Raw genomic sequence first — 22371 nt, forward strand, 5'->3', positions numbered from 1 at the left:
GGTTGTTAACCAAGATGGTCTGCTGCAGGAAGAGGCAGCGTGAGAGAGGAAAGGGTCACCCTTGGGAGAACTGAAGTTCAAAGCTTCTGGAAGGGCAGGTGGGTGATGGCAGGAAGGTGAGGAGGTGGGCCCAGGCACCTCGGAGCTTGGGAGCTGTTGTGGCCACAGGCTGGCACCAGTGCCCCAGTCACCTGAGCCACCAGCCTGCCAGGGCTGGCAGCAAGTGCTAAGCCGGATAAAGAGGCCTCAGTGCTGGCTCCCGGGCCGGGCTGAGCTTTATTCCTAACCCCGCGGCGTTATCGGCCAGTGGATCTGGTTTCTTCTCTGAAGGAACCCAATTCCTGTGTGGTGTTTATCTAAAAGCTTTGCTGCCTGGGAACCAGCTTGCCTCCTCCCTCTTGCTTGTCTGAACAAAGAAGCTAGCCTCAGAATTCACCAGCCTCAAACAGACTGCGGAGCCAAAGGTGTGGTGGCTGAGGTCCAAGGTTAAGTGTGCCAGGCTGTCTAGATGGACAGTTCTGAATACTTGTCCACTTGTCTGCTGTCTTCTTCCCTGTGCTGGGGAGGATTGAGTACTTGACCAAGTCAGAAGCCTGGCTGTGACCCCCCCAAATGGCAACAAGTGAAGATCACAAGACAGGACCTAGGCCAGGCATGGTGGTGCACACCTTTAATCCCAGCACTTGGGAGGCAGAGGTAGGAGGATCGCTGCGAGTTTGAGGCCAGCCTGAGACTCCATTGTGAATTCCAGGTCAGCCTGAGCTAGAGCGAGACCCTACGAAATATTAATAATAACAAGAGAGGACCTAGGCCTGGTTTCTTACCATGTCCCCATTCCCAGCACCGAGGCAAATGAGAGAAAGAGGCCCAGCCAAGGCCGCAGAGCAGCCCTGGCAGTGCGGGTACTAGAGCCCATCTCCCACCCTGGCCTCAGCCTGAGCTGGGATCCTGGGATGCCCTCTGGGTACCACGTGGGATAGCCTTTCCCTCTTGGGTGAACAAAGTTTCCCTGCAAATCCAAAAATAAAAAATAAATAAGTAAATAAAGTAAGCTGGGCATGGTGGTGCACATGCCTTTAATCCCAGCGCTTGGGAGGCACAGGTAGGAAGATCACCGTGATTTTGAGGCCCCCTGAGACTACGTAGTGAATTCCAGATCAGCCTGAGCTACAGTGAAACCCTACCTAGAAAAGCCAAAAAAAAAAAAAAGTTCCCTGCAAGGGAGAGATAGGACCAGAACTGACAAACTCAAGGTCAATGGCACCTCTTCCACTGGCCCATGAGCTCTTGTTATAACCAGGGGGTTATAATACTTGCTGCCCATGGGCTGACACGTGAGGTACCCAGCACAGTGCCATGTGGGAGTAGATGTTAGGACGAGTCATTTCAAACACGAAGCCTGGGTTCTCCGTCACTGAAATGGAAGGGGCCGGGTCAATAACTTAAGCATTCTGGCCCATCGACTTTACTCCTGAGCCCACCTTGCCTCGGGGCTGGCGGGCAGGTAGCAGGCCTCCCTGGCCTGGCTTTCCCGTGGCTGGCACCTCATGTGCTCTGTGAGCCAGTGCTATGCTGACACACAGCTAGCTGTTCCTGGTCCTCCTAGTGGCCTGTGGGGAAACAAGCCAGGGAGGATAGTGACTGAACCAAGGTCACACATCAGTGATGGGCAGAATGTGAGGTGGGAGGAAACGAGGTGGGAGAAAACTGAGGCAGTATTAGGATGGTCTTCCAATAGAAAGCCCTCTGACCATCAGGGCAGGCTTAGAAGAAGGTGTCTCTGTCTCCCCTGCCAGACCCAGGTCTGCCTTCCTAGGCCATGAAGTGAGGTTTTTGGTCATACAGCACAGGGCTCTAAGAGGAAGATATGAGCCCAGCCTTTGAGCGGAAGCTTGTGTGGTACAGGCTTGGCTCACCTCAGGCAACCTGAGACACAGCTGAGGCTGCACGCTGCCTTAGCGCACCCACCGCCTCCTCCCCCGCTGGCACGAACAGCCTTTCTCTCCACTCCTCTCTCGTCCCTCCTGCCACAGCTGGACCAGGACAGTGACTAGGCTGTGCTGGGCTTTCTCTCTGAGCCCAGTGAAGGGGACAGCAATCTGGGGTGTAGAGAAAAAGCTTTGTGCATTCTGCTTGGCAACAGAGACTACTGTTAGCTCTAGGAAGGAGAGGCCTTTCCCAGGGGAGGGGCTGCTGAGGGCCTGGAACCCCTTCCCCACTGTGTATCCTCAGACTCACAGAAGCCCTCCTTTCTGGGCCTCATCTGTGAAACTGTGGGAGGCAGCCAGGTGGGCAAGTCACCACGACATTCCCTTCTTGTTTAAAAAGGTTATTTATTTATTTATATTATTTTGAGAGAGAGAAAAAGAGGGAGTAGAGAGAGACAGAGAGAAGAAGAAGAGAGAGAGAATGGGTGCCGCAGGTCCTCCGGCCATTGCAAAAGAACTCCAGACATATGTGCCCCCTTGTGCATCTGGCTTACGTGGGTCCTGGAGAGTTGAACCTGGGTCCTTGGGTTTCGTAGGCAAGTGCCTTAACTGCTAAACCCTCTCTCCAGCCCAACATTGCCTTCTTTTCTCAGCTGGGAATGAAGCATGGAAATCATGGTAAGCTTTATTGAGCACCTGCTGAATACAGAGAGAAACGGGTTCCGTGTACTGCCCAGTTAATTGTCCCAGCATCCCTGTGGGCTGTGTCCGACTGTGCGCCCATTTCGTGGATGGAGAAATCAGACACGGAGCTCCACACAGGACGTCACGGCGGGCCTGTAGCACCAGGCTCAGGAGGCACGTGTTCGCCCGTGTGCAGAATGAGAGCTCACTGGGAGGAGAAGAAAGGGGACCTAGAAGGGACCCAGGAAGTGCCCTGGTAAAGGTGCTGGAGGTGACACAAGGTCGGCTGGAATCCCCCCGCAGCTCCCTGGTCAGGCCGGCCTGGCAGCGAGGTGGACCCTGGCCATGGTGCTTGGGAAGGAGCCCCTCGCTCCCGTACCCTCCTGCCGCTGTGCTGCTCTTGGAGCCTTTGCTGTGCCGCCCTCCCCAACATACACACTGGACCACGGGTTGGGGGGGGGGAGCACAGAGCTGAAATGACCTCTCCTGCCCCCAGGGTGAGGGCTGAGGGCGTGGCCAAGCTTGGCAGCAGGGGCTTGCTCACCCAGCAGCAAGGCAGGGAAACAGAGCTTTTTATAACTGGGGATAATTAATTGGCTGTTGTCTGTGACTCATTACTCTTAATACTGCCAGTTAAGGGCTTGGTAGGACAGAAGACTGCTCTCCCACTCCCCCACCCCCGCCCCCAGGAGACCCCCTGAGGATGTGTGTGTGCAGCAATGTCCGAGCCGGAGTCCATAGCAGGAGGGATCTAGGTTAGAGGCCTGGAGGAGCTTCCCAGCCAGACACTAAAGAGGCAGATTATGGTAGTCAGCTCTCTTGCACTTTTGCTGTATGTCTGCTTTCTGAAGGCTGTTATGATCTTAATTGATCCCCTGCGCCTTACAGATAGCGCTCCAAGAAGAGTGAATTGTTCAAGCTGAGGGATCAGCAAGCAGCCCAGCCCACCCACCCCCCTGCCCACACTTCCAGCCTGTGCCCTCTTCCTCTTCCATACCTAGTGGGCTGGTCTGGGATGTATTCCGATAGATATCCAATCGGCAGGCCCATCCTGACGTCTGCTCTGAGGTCACAGATGTATCACACTTGATTCTCCCCGTCCTGGAAAGGCTCCCACGCTGGTGGGAGAGCAGACATGAACCAACACCCAAGACCACCCGGAGTGATCCTAGCTAGGCTGGGGGGGCTTCCCTGGGAAGGAGCCCTGCCCCCAGCCCCGGGGTGGTGTAGGCGTGTGGTCAGGGCATTTGTATGTCGGTGGGTGCCTGTGTTGGGGAGCTGGAAGTCAGCGAGTCCAAGTATGGCCAGATGTGAGGAAGGGCCTGGTGTTGCTAGGGGCCCTGAGCCTGAGGCAGGGCCGAGCAGCTGGAACTTTCGCTATCAAGATGTGCACCCAGGTCACATCAGACAGGATGCTCTGAGGGCCCTTGAAAGGTCAGGGAACCGAAAGAGGAGAGTTGAGGCCTGGGAGGAGGGGGTACGGACAAAGGGTGGGGAAGGAGTCCAGAAACTAGAAGGTCTAATCACAGCCTGTCTGGGGTGGGTGGAGTCTGAGAGTCTCCGATAATTCTGGGGCAGCAGGTAGGAAAGGAAGGAAGGCTTGTCTGGCTCAGAAAGAACTACCCAGATTTTGCTGAGGAGATAGAAGCTCCGTGGGTAAGGCACTTGGTGCAAAACCAGGAGGAACTGAGTTTGATCCCCAGAACCCACATTTAAAAAGCTCAGTGTCAGGGCTGGAGGGATGGCAGAATGGTTAAGGCGCTTGCCTGCAAAGCCCAAGGACCCAGGTTTGACTCCCCAGGACCCACGTTAGCCAGATGCACAAGGGGGGGGGGCGCACACATCTGGAGTCCGTCTGCAGTGGCTGGAGGCCCTGGCGTGCCCATTCTCTCTCTCTTTCTCTGTCAAATAAATAAATAAATAAAGCTCAGTGTTAGCTGGGCGTGGTGGCGCACGCCTTTCATCCCAGCACTCTGGAGGCAGAGGAAGGATTGCCATGAGACTACTCTGAGACTACATAGTGAATTCTAGATCAGCCCGGGCTTCAGCAAGACCCTACCTCTAAAAAGCCAAAAACAATAACAAAAGAAAGAAAGAAAGAGAGAAAGAAAGAAAGAAGGAAAAAGAAATAAAAATCCCAGTGTTATAAGGCACATGCATCTGGAATTTGTTTGCAGTGGCTAGAGGCCTTGGCACACCCATTCTCTCTTGTTCTGTGTCAAATAAAAAGAAAGAAAAGAAAAAGCCCAGTGTGGTGGCATGCACTTGTGATCCCAGTGCTGCAGAGGCAGAGACAGGCGGATCGCTTGGACTCACTGACCAGCCAGTCTAGCCTCCTTTATAAATTCCAGCCACTAAGAGATCTAATCTCAAAAAAAAAAAAAAAAAAAAAAAAAAGTGGACAGTACCTGAGAAACAATACTGGAGGTTGACCTCTGGCCTCTCCATGTCCCCCCACCCCTTACACAGATGGACACAAAAGAATCTCAGATTGTCCCATCATCCCATGGTTTTTAGCCTTTACAAATGGAAGCCATTCCCAGACCCCTCTGGAGATTGCACAGTGGGTCGGAGTAGGGCTGGATCAACCTGCCCAGCCGTGGTGGCCTCTGTCCTGGGATGGGAAGGGAGCTTCTCCTGACATGGTAGTCCATCCCTTTCCGCCCTGCCACACGAGCCAGCTTTTCCTACTCCCGAGTAGCTCATCTGCTCAGCATAAAGCCACCATTCCCGCCATCCGCTTCCTCTCACACTTCTCTCTCTCCCCTGAACTCACTGAAGAGCCCCGCCCCTCAAGAGAACTGAGCCGCTGACCTTCCTGCCCTGTCCCCTTGGCTTGCGCAGCACCGTGGGCCAGTGCTGCCTGTTATGCCCAGTCCTCGGTGCCCCCAGTGACCACCAAGGAGAACCAAACACGTATGCAAGGGCAAGGAGCTTTATGTCGGGCTTAAGCTCGGACTCTTGGCTTCACCAACGCAGTGGATCCGTACAAGAGCCCCCGAGTAGTGGGAGGGCAGGGTTTGCATAGGGATTTGAACATAGAAGAAGGGGATGGCACATGATTGGTTGATTTAAACAGTAACTGCACTTGTACTCTTCTGATTGGCTTAGGATTTTGGCGGGCTGGGGCTAGGGGAATGGAATTTATCTATGACTACAGGAATGTGTGGCGCATCAGTTTCCAGTAAGTGTTAAACCCACCCTTACCAGAAAATAAAAACTGAGACCTTGCCGGGAAACAGAAACTTAGGCCTACTGAGGGCTCCGAAGCCTGTCATGGCGTCCTCCTGGTTGCAGTCAGCAGGGCAGGATGTTGGCTCAGCTCATAGGACCTCCAAGCCACCCTTGGAGCTGATACTAGGTTTTTGTAGGTGAGCCAGCAGGAGGGGGGAGTTTCCCAGCTGCCCCCCACTTCCTGTCCTGTCAGCGCTGTGGGCCCCGATCTAGTATGTGGGAGTAAAGGAGAATGGCTGTACTCCGCACATCCGGGTTGACTCGTTTTTAGGGTTTTTGTTGTTGTTTGTTTTGGTTTTCCACGCTGACCTGGAATTCACTATGTAGTCTCAGGGTGGCCTTGAATTCACAGCGATCCTCCTACCCCAGCCTCCGGGGTGCTGGGATTGAAGGTGTGCGCCACTATACCTGGCCCCAGGGTAGACGTGTTGATAAAGTCCTTTAAGGTGGGCTCCATGATGTGACTGCATTCAGCCAGACACAGCTGTGTGCTGCTGGCCAGGGAGCCAAAGCTTCCCTTCCCCAAGACTGGCCAGGACCTCAGGCCAAGCCCGGGGTCCTCTTGGCCTCCCCTTGCTTGCTAGACTAGAGAACTGGTACCCATGAGCCTCTTGTGCTAAGAAGTGACTCTCCACCCCCACCCCACCCCTGTCCAACCTTGAGGAAAGTGTGCCCTTCCTACAGATTTCCCTAGGTTGGCATTCTTCTCTCTGGGGCCGTGGGAACAGACAACCCACCCCCTTTATGCAATGGGATGGTGCAGAGTGGACGACAACAAAGAGATGGCCACCCTGGTGGCCACGAGAAACTGGTCTATGGGAGTGCAGGGAGCGGAGCATTCTTGGCTCTAATAAGACCTGGCTGCCACTGGTCTTCAGGGCCCAGAAGCCCTCTCAGCTCCTCTGGAAGGGCACTAGCAGCACACAGGCTTGAGTGGCTGGATGCCTAAGACACCCGTTTGGGAGTGTACATGAATTGTTCCTTTTTGGGCCTTATAACCCAGGGCCCAAAGGAGGAGCCAGACAGACCTGCAGGCTGGGTCTCATCCCATCCTCCCACCTGATCAGTTGCTCTAAGAATGCCCCAGCAGAAGCAAGGGCAGACAGAGACCTAATTGCCCAGCCTTGTGTAGCCCAGAGAAGTAAATCCAGCCTCTTAGGCTTGCCAGGGGCTGGCTAGCAGTGGGATTCAAATAATCCCTTACCCAGCTTCAGCCCTAATGCTGCCCTCTATCTCAGCCCTATCTGGCCACCCCTCCCCCAAATCTCCTGGGCTGTGGCCAGCATAATCTTGCCAGGGCCTGTCCATGTCTGCCTTCTGGGAGCTGCTGCCCCCTTCCCAGCCCACACGTCCTCCATTTCCTTTTGGGAACTGGGTGAGCTGACCGTGAAGGTACTGGGCGCTAGGTAGATTTGGTGCGTCAATACTACTCTCCCACCTAGCCAAGAGCACAGATAGGCTCCAAGACTCCTTAGGCAGAGTGGGACCCCAGAGGAGGCACCGAGAGCTGGCTCACCTCTCTGAGCAAGAAGCAAGAAGCCACTCACAGAAGGGCCGCCTCCATCATCAGGACAGGCTGGGGAATTCCGGAAACAAATGTGCAGACATCAGACATTATTGCAAGTATCATGATGTTGTAGGGACATTTATGTAACAGAAGTAAAATCATGACTTGCCTTCTTACCTTATACCAAAACCAATTCCGGATGGCTTGAAATGTCCTTTTTCCCTATTTTTAAACTTTTCTTCTGTTCAGAAGGCACACATTTCTGAAACTCTAGTCTTTTGTTCTTTAGAGATGGGGCTCTCAAGCCCCTCTTGATGCATGTGACATCCAGGCGTGACTGTAGACAAATGGGCAGGGGACAGTTAAAGGTACATCATGAGACCAAGTCCCCAGTATAAATATGATCTAAGTGTCTATGGCTACCTACCTCAAGTACAGCACCAAAGGTCAAACTCATAGAGAAAAAGAGGGGTAGACCTAACTACATGAAAATTTACATTTTGGGCCAGGCATGGTGGCACACACCTTTAATTCCAGCACTCAGAAGGCAGAGGTAGGTGGATCACCATGAGTTTGAAGCCACCGGGAGATTACATAGTAAATTCCAGGTCAGCCTGAGCTAGAGCAAGACTCTACCTCAAAAAAAAAAAAAAAATTAGGGCTAGAGAGATGGCTTAGCGGTTAAGTGCTTGCCTGTGAAGCCTAGGGATCCTAGTTCAAGGCTTGGTTCCCCAGTATCCACGTAAGCTAGATGCACAAGATGGCACATGCATCTGGAGTTCATTTGCAGTGGCTGGAAGCCCTGATGCGCCCATTCTCTCTCTGTCCCTGTGCCTCTGTCTTTCTCTACCTGTGTGTCACTCTCAAATAAACACAAACAAAAAATTTACTTTTTTTTTTTTTGAGGTAGGGTTTCAGTCTAGTCCAGGCTGTCCTGTAATTCACTGTGTAGTCCCTGGGTGGCCTACAACTCACGGTGATTCTTCTACCTCTGCCTCCCAAGTGCTGGAATTAAAGGTGTGTGCCACCACACCTGGCTCAAAAATTTTAAATTTTTATTCAGAAAGCATGCTAAAATTAAGTCAAATGGTAAAATAAGAAAAAATATACTATGTGTAATATTCTTATGTAGAGAAAGTGTTTATAAGGCCATAAGAAAATCGTTTCCCTTAACAAAATCTGCCTACTTTGTGACTTAAAATATATATATATATATTTGCAAGCAGAGAGAAATAGAAGAGAGACAGACAGAATGGGTGTGCCGGGGCCTACAGCCTCTGCAAAAGAGCTCCAGATGCATGCACCATTTTGTACATCTGGCTTCCCATGGACATTGGGGAATCAAACTCCAATAGTTAGGCTTTGCAGGCAAGTGCCTTAACCACTGAGCCATCTTGCTGGCCCCTGCTCTGCGTCTTTGCACCTTCTACTCCCTGCCTATCAGGATGGAGACTCCCCACTCTTAGCCTTCCTTCGAGCTCTTTCCTTCCAGCCTTCCTCCCCTCCTCCTCCTGTGACAGCTGGTGGTAAAAGCCCGTCCTGGCTCCTACCTACCTAAAGGCCATGGTCTTCACTCCTCCCTGGGCTTGCTAACTATTATGGGTTGCTCATCTCCAGGTAGCCAAGCCAGTGGGACTGGCCCTGGGAAGGATGACAAGACAATAGTGGTGAGGATGTGGCAGGGAGATGCGATGCTGGGATTTAGTTCGGGTTGGGACAAGGAGCAGGAGTTGGCTTGTGGGTTGTTGTTGTTTTTTTTTTTTTTTAATTAACCAGGAGATCCAGGTGGCCCAAACACCATTTGCTGAATTCTTTACCATTCCGCATGAATTTACCGATTTAATAACACACGTCTATGTTTCTAGGCCCTTCTCTTACCCTGGTTCTCTGTTTCTCCGTTTCTCAGTTGGGTCTTTATAAGACGGGCGAAAATGATGAAATCTCTGAAATCCTAGGATTTCACCACCTGTGACTCACAGTGTGACCTTGGGCAAGGCCCCGACCCTCTGAGCCTATTTTCCTGTATGGCCAGACAAGGATAATTACACGTCCTGTTCCTTGTTGCTCTGAGGTGGCTGGGGACCGTGGAGGCACCCAGGCCTGGGTGTCAAAGTCTGGCTGCACGCATGATGTTTGTCCTTTGTGACCTTAGGTCAGGGTCTTTCCCTGTCCAGCCTTGTTTTCCTGTGACTGACCCTCCTGAGCACCCAGCCTCCCCTCCCCCCAGCCGGGGCCATGGAGAAGCTGAGGTCTTGGTCCTCCACCGCCAGACCCACAGCCCGTGAGGAGGGTTGAGTGACATCATGTCAGGGTCTGCTTCCCCCTAGGTGCTCATGCCTGGGCCCCCCCCCCCCCCGCAACCTCCAGAACCACGTCTGACCTCTGCATTCACTGCCCACAGCACCCACCCTGAGCCTGGGGCAGGTGATCCGAGTCTGCCCATCCTCAGCTGCCAGGGGGCGGCTTGGAATAGAGCAGGGGAAGGGCGAAGACTCCATCGCTGTCTTCGCATAATTAAAGGGCTGTCAGACGCGAATGATAATTATAGGAACCACGGTGGATCTGGCGACTTACAGCTTACATGTGTAATCACTGGGGCCTGGCAGCCCTCCCGTGAGCCGGTGGTGATGTCATCCTGTGAACAGGGGAGGAAGCCGAGGGTTGGGGTGCCGAGGGATTGGCCCCCAGCCATGCAACCCATGAGTGGAAGAGTCAGGGTTAAAACAGACACCCACTCTTTGGCCATCTGACCCGTGTTTCATGTCCTTTTGACTGGATTGTTCTTGTTTTTGTACATATATGTATGTATGTATATGTATGTGTGTGTATATATACATATATATGTGTATATATATATATATATATATATATATATATGTATGTATGTATATATATGTGTATATATATATATATATATATATATATAAAATTTATTTATTTGAGAGAGAGAGAGGAAGAGGCAAATATAGAGAAACAGAGACAGAACACACCAGGGCCTCTAGCCATTGCAAATGAACTCCAGACACATGTGCCCCCTTGTGTATCTGCCTTTCGTGGGTCCTGGGGAATCGAACCTGGGTCCTTAGGCTCATAAGCTTTCTGCCCACACAGTCTTAGGTCTTAACCGCTAAGACACTTCCCCAGCCCATTTGACTGGATTGGTCTGTGTGATATCCAGCCTAGAGGGTGGTTTTAGCTCCATAGATAAAGGTGTGGGGGAGATGTGAAGGACTCACCTACCTAGCCAGCGGCACAGGTGGGCTCTTGGTGCCCCACACGCCGTGCCCTGCCTATCCCCATTCCAAGAATTCCAAGAGAAGGAAACTGGGGTCTGCGCGAGGGTGAACACCTCTAGGGGCCACTGAGCGGGGGCAGGCCCTAGGATTCAAACCCAGCATTGCCGGGCTCCCAAATTTAACCTCCCAGTCAGACTAGATGGATGGGGTCAGAGAGAGATGAACTTTGGGTGAAGCGAGCCACGCCTCTTCCCGAGGGGCTCCTCTGTGGAGCTGCCTGAACTGTAGCAAGGTGGACTCTTAGTCTTCTCTGGCCTGGGGAACACGAAGGGGACAGGAGCTGAGTGGGACAGCTCTGGCTCGTGTATCTGTCATTCAGAGGGTCTGTGATGTGGCCAAGGTGGGGCTGGTAGCTGCTGCCAGGTAGTGTCCAGGTCACAGTGTTCAAAAGCCAGGTTCTGTCTGGGGACACTGAGGAGGAGCTTCATTCAGGGTCCCCAGCAGTGGCAGATAGCTGTGTGAAGCCTGGCCTGGGGCAGCAGTCGAGGGTGAATGGAAGCTGGCAGAGAGTGGCAGCCAGAAGCAACAAGGCCTTCCCACGCCAGCCACCCAGTGCCGTGCTTGTGCTTTCTGTGTCAAAATTGGGGCGTGGGGTTGGGCTGGAGAGAGGCTTAGCAGTTACGGTGTTTGCCTGTGAAGCCTAAGGACTCAGGTTCAATTCCCCAGGACCCACATAACCCACATGCACAAGGTGACACATGTGTCTGGAATTTGTTTCCAGTGGCAGGAGGCCCTGGCGCATCCATTCTCTCTCTCTGTCTCTCTCTCTCTCCTCCCATTCCTTCTTCTCCTCCTCCCCTCCTCCTCCTCCTCTTCTTTTTTGTTTTTTAACATTTATTTATTTATGAGCATGAAAGAGGCAGAGAGGCAGAAAGAGGAGGAAGGAGGAGGAGGAGGAGGAGAAGGAGAAGAGGAGGAGCTGGAGATATGGCTTAGTGGTTAAGGAGTTCGCCTACAAAGCCAAAGGACCCTGGTTTGATTCTCCAGGGCCCACCAAAGCCAGATGCACAAGGGGGCATGTGCATCTGGAGTTCGTTTGCAGTGGCTGGTGGCTCTGGTGTTCCCATTCTCTCTCTCTCTCTCTGCCTCTTTCACTCTCCAGCTCCTCCTCTTCTTCTTCTTCTTCTCCTCCCTCTTCCTCTCTCTCTCTCTCTCTCTCTCTCTCCCTCTCTCTGTCCTTATCACTCAAATAAATAATTTTTAAAAAATTAAATGGCTGGAGAAATGGCTTAGCAGTTTAGGTGCTTGCCTGCAAAACCTAAGGACCCAGGTTCTATTCTCCAGGTCCCGCATAAGCCAGATGCACATGGTGGCACATACGTCTAGCATTCATTTGCAATGGCTAGAGGCCCTAGCGTGCCCATTCTCACTCTCTCTTCCTCTCTCTCTCCCTAATAAATAAATAAATAAATATTTTTTTAAAAAAAATTAAAGCCAGGCGTGGTGGCACACGCCTTTAATCCCAGCACTCGGGAGGCAGAGGTAGGAGGATCGCCATGAGTTCGAGGCCACCCTGAGACTACAGAGTGAATTCCAGGTCAGCCTGAGCCAAAGTGAGACCCTACCTCGAAAAAACAAAAAAAAAATAAAAAAATAAATAAATAAATAAAAAATAAAAATAAGGGCTGGAGAGATGGCTTAGCGGTTAAGCGCTTGCCTGTGAAGCCTAAGGACCCCGGTTCGAGGCTCAGTTCCCCAGGTCCCACGTTAGCCAGATGCACAAGGGGGCACACGCGTCTGGAGTTCGTTAGCAGCAGCTGGAAGCCCTGGCACGCCCATTCTCTCTCTCTCCCTCTATCTGTCTTTCTCTCTATGTCTGTCACTCTCAAACAAATTAAAAAAATAAAAATAAAAATAAAACTGGGGTTGGGTCCTGTCAGCCCAGATGCTCATAAGCTTTCTGCGCACATCGTCTTCTCTGAGTGTAGAGGGCTCTGGGATAGGAGGGTGAGACAGAGGCAGGGAGGGCAAGGCAAGGACATGAGGCAAGGAGGAGGGACGTTGACCCTTAGTGAAACTGGCCCACCATGGCTCAGATTGCAGCAGAAGGACTCTACTAATAGAGGACCAGGATAAGAGAGGGAGGAAGTAAGGCTGGGCCTTCTGGGTTCTCCATCACAGCTGACAGCCCTCAGCCTGTAGCCTCCAAGAGCAGGTGTGGCAGCTTGTGTGTAAAAGTAGCCTCAGGTGTCTGTGACGAAGACTTTGGGAGGTGGAGCCTTGCTGGAGGAGGTGTGTCACTGCAGGTGGGCCTTGCGATTTTATAATCCAGCTCCAGCCGCCGGTGCTGAGTGAGCTCACTCAGATTACTTCCTCCCTGCGCTAAGGAGATGGGATGCTTGGCTGTTTGTCTATCTTGACCAGGATTTTCCTGCCATGTTGAAGCTTGCCCTTGGGACTGTGAGCGGAAATAAATGGGAGCTTAGGAATTGCCACCCCACAAAGGGTCTGCTCCCTCAGTAAAGCTGCCGCAGCCTTGTCCTGTACCTTCTCCAGCTGCCAGGACTCAGGAGGCATATACGCCACGAGAATTCCCTCCATAGGCCCCCAGCCTGAGTCTGAAGGTTGAGTCAGGGACTTGGATATGACTTTGAAGCCTCCTTGCACCATAGTCTCATATCTATTCCTTCTTGGGTTCCTCGTGCTATATCCAAGTGCCACCTTGTGCCCCAGCATGCTGCTGGGCCCTGGGGACAAAAGATATCACAGGCCACTCCCTATCCCAAGGAGGGCATAGCCCACTGAACTGGCCATAAGGAAGTGTCCACTGTCCACTGGCTTGCTTGCCACTCAGCCTCTGAAGAAGGCTTAGTATCTCATCTTTCAGGTGAGGGTCCAAGCTTCAAGGCCAGAAGAACGTGCCCCAGCCATGCCCTTTCCATCTCTATAGCTGAGTCTGGATGGGGAGCGGGTTGGTGGGTGCCAAGAATCAGAAGCAGGGTGCCCAGGGTGAGGAGGTTGCTCCTGCGGGGCCTGGAGTGAACCGCAGGCGTCTCAGAGGGCAAGGTCGGGTCCGAGGGACACAGTTGAGACCGGCCTCTGCTCGGGACTGCTGGATTCTCTGCTCCTCCCTCTCTGGGTTACCTCCCTGTCTTCTACACAATCAGGTTGAGCCTCTGCGCAAATGAGCAAAAGGCACCCTTCCGCCACTTAACTGCCATCTGCCACATGGCTGTTGTCAGAAATCTGCGTGGTGTCAGAAATCATGCACATGGGGGGTGCGGGGCACAATGCTCGACCATATGTGGCATCTTTTCTTTACCCAGTCCCGGTGTGTTGAGACACATCCTCCTGAATCACCCCCCTTCCCCAGGATGGCACCGAGGGCTGGGGGGAGCTAGAGACTCGAGGTCCACTAGTGTGTGCTGACCTCTGACAGCAGCTGGACCATGATCCCACTGCCTATCGCAGGAGCCAGGCCAGACCAGCTCGCTCATAGGCAGCATGTGCCCAGGCCTTTTTTCTCGGTACTGTGCCTTAATAGGGCCCGTGAGTGCCCTGGGAACCCCTGGGAGCCTCTTTATCAGTGGAGCTACTTGCAAGCCGCTTCCTCCCACTGGTTCCCCTCCTTCCTTCCCCATCTCCTCTCTTCCAGCCCCTGCTATTCAGTTCTTTCCTCTCCTTGTTCTTGACATGACCCTGCACCTCCCTCTCCGCTGACCCAGCGCTTCTTGGTCCGCCTCCGCAGCTTCCCAAGGCATCTGACTTCAGACAGACTCTGACCCCCGGGTCCCCAGCCCCAGATTATGCCCCGGCTATGAAACGGTATTGACCAGCTGCCGCCTCTAGCCTTGCACGTTGCCAAGGGCTGGGGTTGTGCGGCCCCTCCTCACTCCTGCCTTGCCCTGCCCCACTGTAAGAATCTGAACCAGTGGGGACAACCCGACTGGAGCTCAGGAACCCTGGCTGCTGCGACCCCCACCTGTGCCACCTGCTGCCTTGGCCACCTGTAAGCATTGCCCCAGGTCCTGTTGCGCCCGGTGCCGCCGCAGAATGTCTGCTCGTGCCTGTGGCAGGTCCCCTGGCCCTCTCCACCTCCGGGCTACTTGGTCTTGCAACTACGACTAAGCGCTTCCCCTCTGAGAGGCAGGATGGGGTGCTAACCCCTACGGGATTTCCCTCTCCCATGGGGTGGACATGCCAGGGTAGCAGAAGGGTGGTTCTTTCACTACCTGGCACTGTGAAGCCACCCAGCTCCTCACGCCTATGGGCTCTGTGCCAGAACTGATGGGTTGCAAGGTGGTGGCAGCCCTAGGAAGTTGGGGTTTCCTATGAGACGGGACCCCTCTGCCCTATGGGTCAGAGAAAGGTACTTTCTACGTGGGGCTGCAGGTGCGTGGGAGCCGCAGGTACAGAGGTTGCCCAGGCCGATTTAGATTGGGTCCTGGGGTCCACGGAGACATTGGGGCCAGTGAGAACTTTGTTCTTGGTACTACGTGAGTACAGGGGGCATGAGACTGAGGGCTGTTCCCATGCTGAGAGAGACCCAGATTATTTTTTAAAAATATTTTTATTTATTTATTTGAGAGAGAGAGAGAGGAAGACGCAGATAGAGAGGGAATGGGCACGACAGGGCATCCAGCCACTGCAAACGAACTCTAGATATGTGTGCGACCTTGTACATCTGGCTTATGTGGGACCTGGGGAGTTGAACCAGCGTTCCTTGGCTTTGCAGGCAAGTGCCTTAACTGCTAAGGCATCTCTCCAGCTCCAGATGATGATGATGATGATGATGATGATTATTTTGGTATTTTCAAGGTAGGGTTTCACTCTAACTCAGTGTTGCAGTCTGGTTCGCATTGTTGGTAGAAATCACCCAACCAAGAACAGCTTCTGGGAAAAATATTTATTATGGCTTACAGGCTCGAGGGGAAGCTCCACGACGGCAGGGGAAAATGATGGCATGGGCAGAGGGTGGACATCACCCCCTGGCCAACATAAGGTGAACCACAGCAACAGGAGGGTGTGCCAAACACTGGCATGAGAAAACTGGCTATCACACCCATAAACCCACCCCCGACAATACACTGCCTCCAGGAGGCGTTAATTCCCAAATCTCCATCACCTGGGAACCTAGCATTCAGAACACCTAAGTTTATGGGGGACACCTGAATCAAACCACCACACTCAGGCTCTCCTAGAATTCACTATGTAGTCTCAGGGTGGCCTCGAACTCATGACAATCCTCCTATCTCTGCCTCCCAAATGCTGGGATTAAAGGCGTGCGCCACCATGCCTGGCTACTAGATTATTTTTAATTTAATTAATTAATTTATTTACCAGCAGAGAAGGAAGGCACACCAGGGCCTCTTGCCACTGCAGACGAACTCCAGATGCGTGCACCACTTCATACATCTGGCTTTACGTGGGTGCCAGGGAGTTGAACCTGGGCCAGCAGGCTTTGCAAGCAAGTATCTTTAACTTCTGAGCTGTCCGAGACCCAGATATTAAAGCTGACCTATTCCAGCTGGACGTTAGGAAACAGGAGTTTTCATAAGCACATGAGAACTCGCTACAATAAGAGACACTCTCAGAAGGACTGGGCCTGGGGTTGGACCAGCCAGAGAGAAATAGTGGAGAGAAGGGTCTGAGCTGGATGTGGCTGTGTAGGCCAAGCTGTGAGAAGTAGGGACTGACTGCCCCCTGATCTGTTCCCCAACGGTCCCAGCCATCTGGATAATGACTCCCAGGGTCCAGCCCCCCCGCCCCCCACCACTCAGGAGAACGCATGGCCTACTTTGCTCTTAGCCGTCCTTCCGAGCACACAAGCCTGTCTGTACTTGGTGATCAACACTGGGCCCGGCCCTGCCCAGGTTGGGCAGACACAAGTAATACCCCTGAGGAACCATCCCACCCCCAAACCTGCCGCAAAGACTGGGCTTCGGAGGACCGTTGCTGTGCCAAGAAGGGGTTAAAAGCAGCCTGGCTCCGCACATGACCGCGAGTGGCAGCTGATCACTCAAGCATGGGTCACCAGCTTGAGTGACTCACCTTGGCATGAGGGTGTCCGTGTGTCATCAGAGTTGAGAGCATGTCCTGCATGTTGGCACAAGGCAGAGGGCACTCACAGATACGCGGACGGAGACGGCTGGCGGCCGGCCGGCTGTCCTTCTGAGCTTCTTGGCTTGTATCATCTCCTTGCGTTCTCCGTCGTAAGGACTTGAGGTTCTCGGGCAGTCTGGCTGCACACACCGTGTTTAACCCCTCCGCGGAGGTGGGGTGGAGGTATTCTGTGCAGTGAGGGGACGCTCTTCCTTTGGGTGCCTTCTCACCCAGTCATCAATACAAGCAGAGTGGAGGCGGGCTCAGTTCTGGTCCTGGCGGGGCCCCTGGCACCTGAGTCACGTAAGCAGGTCAGAGTTCACAGAGGGTGAATTTAAAGAGAGAAACTGGCCCTGTGGGACACAGACAGGGTGTAAATGGGACGGGACAGAGTCCAGAAAGGCTCCCCAGAGGAAGTGACGTGTGACCAGATTCTTTCTTTTTTTTTTTTTTTTTTCCAAGGTAGGATCTCGCTCTAGCCCAGGCTGCTCTGGAATTCACTCTGAGGTCTCAGGGTTGCCTCGAACTCACGGCAATCCTCCTACCTCTGCCTCCCAAGTGCTGGGATTCAAGGCGTGCACCACCACACCTGGCGTGACCAGATTCTTTTTGTTTGTTTGTTTGTTTGTTTGTTTTTATTTGAGAGTGACAGACAGAGAAAGAGGCAGGCAGAGAGAGAGAGAGACATAGAGAATGGTGCACCAGGGCCTCCAGCCACTGCAAATGAACTCCAGACGCGTGCCTTTGGCATCTGGCTAATGTGGGTCCTGGGGAATCGAGCCTCAAACCAGGACCTTAGGCTTCACAGGCAAACGCTTAACCGCTAAGCCATCTCTCCAGCCAGATTCTTAAAGATGGATGGGAGTGTTGGGAGACAGACCCAGACCAGTGGTCCTTCCTGGTTGGAGGACCACAGGAGAAGGGTGCCCCTGCTTGGGTGACTAGTGAGGGCCCAGGAGGGGGGGGAGTTAACAAGGACGAGAATGGTGCTCTTTCTCCTGTGTGGAAGGGCCTGGGGCTGGGCATCGTCCTCCCCTCAAGCTGCTGCTGGGCTCTGCTGACCTCAGGCAGGTTCTGATTTCTGGAGTTTCTGAGATAAACCCAGGGATGAAAGCGGCCAGGAGCCAAGGGCTCAGCCGGAGGATGCGCCTTCAGGCCTCAGAGCCCAGTCCTCTGCAAGCAGCATGGCAGGGTCTACATTCTTCCAGCCTAGCTGCTGGGACTCCGGCGCCCAGGGGTGGAGGCAGATGCCACATGTCTTCCAGTCAGGAGGCGTGGGTGCTGGCCCTCACCCTCCACTAGCTTGCTGCGCGACTGGCAAATCACTGGTTTCTCTGACCACCAGTGTTTGTCAGGTCCATGGGGGCAGAGGTGGCGAGCACTGCCCAGAGTAAGGGGGGGACATGACTTCAACCATTTGCGGGTCACTGTGTCGTGGCAGAGACAAGGCCTTTGCTTTTTATGTACCGTCACCAGAACAGGGGACTGTCACACTCTGGAAAGGCTCGGGCTCCAGCCGGAAGAGGTCAGCTCCACGGTGCGCCCACCTACCCTGCTCCCAGCTCCCCACCCTTCTGGGATTTGGGGCTCCATGATGTGTTGGGCAGGCCACACACCTCTCCGATCCCATGCCAAGAGAGGGGCAATCTCGCCTGGCAGGCGTGGCTGCAGAAGGGAAGGACGGGCTGGGAAGCCCCATGCCGGAGGGGAGCCTGCTGCCGCCTGACGCCCCCTCCTCTGTTCTGCTCCTTCCAGTGGGAACGTCTCTGGTTCCTGCTGCTCACCTCCACCTTCGGCCTCACGCTCACCTGGCTCTACTTCTGGTGGGAACTGCACAACGATTACAATGAATTCAACTGGTGAGTGGGGCTGCCCTCGGGCTTGGGTGAGGGCCTCTCTGCCAGCTTGGTCCTGGGCATTCTGCCAGTGACCTTGAGCAGGGCCCTCTGTAGGAAACTCTGCTCAGCTCTCCTATCTTGGTGAAGGAATTGTCACAGGCCATCAAGACAGAGAGAAGAGAAAGAGAGAGAGGGTGAGTCTCTGCCTCTTCACCAAGGAGGCATGGGAACCCAGCAGCTCAACCTGGCTCTCCCATTGCTGGGTTGTAGAGAATAGAAGCAGAAGATGGGGCAGCATCAGCCTCGGCCTGAGGCCTCTGGTCCTCCCCAAGAATCCTCAGGCCTCCGCAGAGGAGGCAGCCCCCTAGTCCCAGAACCCCTAGCTCCCTTGGCTGACCTGGCGCGGCCGAGAAGTGCCACAGCCAGGGGCAGCTCCCCTCCTTCGCAAATACTTCAGATCCGGGAGCAGGGCCCAGGCATGGAAACTGAGGCCCAAGGTCACACGGCCAGCTAGGGGAGTTAGGGTTCAGGAGCCAGATGTTGGGTCAGTGTGGCCTTGGGCGGGCCTCTGGTGTGCTCTGAGATAGCCTCGCTCCAGCACCATCAGATCCTCATGAGGAAAAGACGGCTGGCAGATGTGGGGGAGAGCGCAGAGCTGTCCCCCCACCCACCCCGCGGGGCTCAGAAGGAGGCTGTGAGGTCAGCGCAGGGCTGCTGGGGTGAGGTTTCTGTCGGGCTGTGGCTCTGGGATTCTGACAGGATCCTAAGACTGTTCATGGGACAAGGAGTCTGGGTGTCCCTGTTTCCTCTGTGAGCCACCAGGCTGGGTCATGGTCATTAGTGAGCACTGTCATGAATTAGTAAAGGACATTCTGCTGTCTTCCTCCTGCCCCAAGGAGCCCAGAAAGATGACCGTGGCCTCTGCTCTGTTCCAGAGGCCCTGGTCTCTAGTAGGTATCACAGGTCAGGCGTGCATCTGAAGCGTGGGTGTACTGTGAACATGTCTGCTGTCCTTCTGTGAAGCCCCTGGAAAGTTCTGTAGGTCCTATACACAGGAGTTAACTGAGGTCCAAAGCAGAACAGAATTCACCCATAGTTATAGGCCAGTCAATGCCCAGAGAGCTTTCAGTCACTTGAAGCTTCAGCCAACTCTATTTTATTTTATTTTAAGTGTGTGGGGGGAGGGGAGTTACAGAATTAGCACACCAGGGCTTCAGGCACTACAATCAAATTTCAGACACTTGCGCCACCTAGTGTGCATGTGCGACCTTGCGCTTGTATCGCCTTTGTGCATCTGGCTTTTGTGGGATCTGGAGAGAGATCAAACATGGGTCCTTAGGCTTCACAGGCAAGTGCCTTGACCACGAAACCATCTCCCCAGCCCTTCAGCCAATCCTAAATGCCTGCCTTGCCAGGGAGGTGGCCAAGAGAGGCCTGCCTGGGACTCAGGTACCTGGGATCTGCAGCTCCTTGGTCTACCACCTGTCTCTTGGGAGGCGGGCATTGAGGCACTGAGTTGGCTCTCATGGTTTTAAGGAACTCTGGAGTTAGTTCCTGCAGACAGAGGTTATAAGCAAGACCCATTAGCCCCATGCTAGACATGACAGGCAAGGAGAACCATCTCAACGATTGCTGTCCTAGAGGGCTCACTGCCCAAAGTGGCTGTACTTGGGAGGCCAGTGAGACAAAAACCAGGGGAAAGTCCGTGTCCCCTTTGGGTCCAGTTTCCCCATCCGCAGTAAGATGAGCGAGCCCAGTAGTTGTCTTGGTAATAGATCTTTCCTGGGCTTGAGCACAAAGCCCCAGGAAGGGCACTGGCATGGAGGCAGGTGCCCCGCGGGGACTTCCTGGCATCCACATTAACGCCCAGCCAAGGCCCAAAATGGTAGCGGGCTATAATGCCCTCAGGTTCTCTAATCCCATGAGCAAGTTACTGCCTCCTTTGAGCCTCAATGTCCCCAAGACAAGGAGGCAGAGGTAGGAAGATCGCGTGAGTTCGAGGCCACCCTGACACTCCATAGTGAATTCCAGGTCAGTCTGAGCCGGGGTGAGACCCTACCTCAAAAAAAAAAAAAAAAAAAAGTTTCTTCTTTCTTCTGCTCCTTCATTCTGTTTATAGGACTTCATCCTGATGGAATAGTTTTTTAAAAATGCAAAAAGATGTGCACTATTTTCATTTTTGTTGGTTTATAAAGTGAATTATTGCAAGCTATGAAATGCCATTAATAGGAGGTTGGTTATATATGGCACATGGATTCAAGAAAAGACTGCATGTCTCAACAAAATCACTTTCCTCAGCACTTTCACTGGCATCAGTGAGTGCCTGTGTTGAGAATGGTTTGTTGAGTCCTTGCCGTGGCGTGTCTCCCTCCCTTCACCCCTTGAAACTCTGTGAGGGGCCGTCCTTTATCCCCATCTTATAGGGAAGGAGACTTGAACATGAGGAATAAGATATTACACCTTTTCTTTTTTCTGTTTTTAAAATTTTTTTCTGATTTATTTTATTAGAGAGAGGGAGGGAGAAAGAAAGAGAATGGGCACACCAGGGCCTCTAGCCACTCAAACGAACTCCAGATGTGTGTGCCACCATGTGCATCTGGCTTACATGGGACCTGGAGAACCAAACCTGGATCCTTATGCCTCACAGGCAAGCACTTTAACCATGAACCCATCTCTCCAGCCTGGTATTACATCTTTTCAATTCCAAGGCCCCACATTGTCACATGATGCCATCGAACTCGAAATCAGTGTCATAAGCAAGAGCAGTGGGTCTCACTTCTGCTATTCACACACACAGATAGACAGACAGATGATAGATAGACAGATGATAGAGAGGTAGGTAGGTAGATAGATAGATAGATAGATAGATAGATAGACAGACAGATAGATAGACAGATAGATAGGTAGATAGGTAATAGGTAGGCAGATAGATAGATAGATAGATAGATAGATAGATAGATAGACAGATAGATAGATAGCAAGCCATGGCCTTGGTGCCAGTGATGCTGGGCAAGAAGACTGTGGGGAATTGTTCTGTTCTCTCTGCTTCTCGGCCCCCAGGTTTCCACCATGACTGGCATGACTGATGGTGAGGAGAACACTGATGGCCAATGTGGGCTGGGCAGGGTCTGCTTGCCAGTCTGGCCTGTGGTCCTTCTGCTGCAGCTGTGTGAGAGTTGACACCAAGCATGCTGGCTCCTGGGCCAACCAGTGGCCCAGTAGAGCTCTGACCCCCGCTCCTTCTCTTCCTGGCAGGTATCTCTATAGCCGCATGGGCTACTGGAGTGACTGGTCCGTGCCCATCCTTGTGACCACAGCCGCAGCCTTCACATACATCGCAGGCCTCCTGGTACAGGGGTGGGGGTACCCGCAGGGGAGGGGGCTCGGCCTGTCAATAGGTCTGTGCTAATATCTGGAGATGGGGGGAGGGGGAACTGGCTCTGCCCAGGCCTCTAGGATGCTGCTTGGGTCTGAGGCCTGGGTCCCCCCAGGTGGAACGTCTGCTTTTGCAAATCTCTCTCAGCTGTCCCCTCTGGAAAGCCCCCACCCCAGCTCAGCAGGAGCTGTTCAGGCTTTCAGAGCCTACTGGAGACACCCTCTTCCAGAGATTTCTTCGGGTTCCTGCTCCCAGTGTCCTACTGACTCAGGTCAACCCCATTTTGGACTGGGGGGGGCGGTTCTTAGAGGCAGGGCTCATTCATAGCTGCTTCAGAATCGTGGGCCCAGGAGCTGCTGGGTCAGTGGTTGAAAGTGCTTGCTGTGCAAACGAGTTTGGAGCCCCAGAACCCACCGAAAGCCAGACACAAGTAGCATTCGCGCCTGTGATCCCAGCACACCCGCTG

The 22371-nt window shown here is 53.3% G+C and overlaps 1 protein-coding gene across 6 annotated transcripts in view; it reads left to right on the forward strand.

Annotated features, from left to right (window-relative positions):
* Gdpd5 (glycerophosphodiester phosphodiesterase domain containing 5) overlaps positions 1–22371 on the forward strand; it is a 105565-nt gene that overhangs the window by 57198 nt on the left and 25996 nt on the right. For all 6 annotated transcript variants that reach the window (XM_045145917.1, XM_045145916.1, XM_045145920.1 and 3 more), the window contains 2 exons: positions 18447–18550; positions 21785–21878. In XM_045145917.1, coding sequence (XP_045001852.1) covers positions 18447–18550; positions 21785–21878 — 198 coding nt within the window. The remainder of the gene's footprint in view (positions 1–18446; positions 18551–21784; positions 21879–22371) is intronic.

This window comes from Jaculus jaculus, chromosome 3 (genome assembly GCF_020740685.1).
Source record: "Jaculus jaculus isolate mJacJac1 chromosome 3, mJacJac1.mat.Y.cur, whole genome shotgun sequence".
In the NCBI taxonomy this organism is placed as follows: domain Eukaryota; kingdom Metazoa; phylum Chordata; class Mammalia; order Rodentia; family Dipodidae; genus Jaculus; species Jaculus jaculus.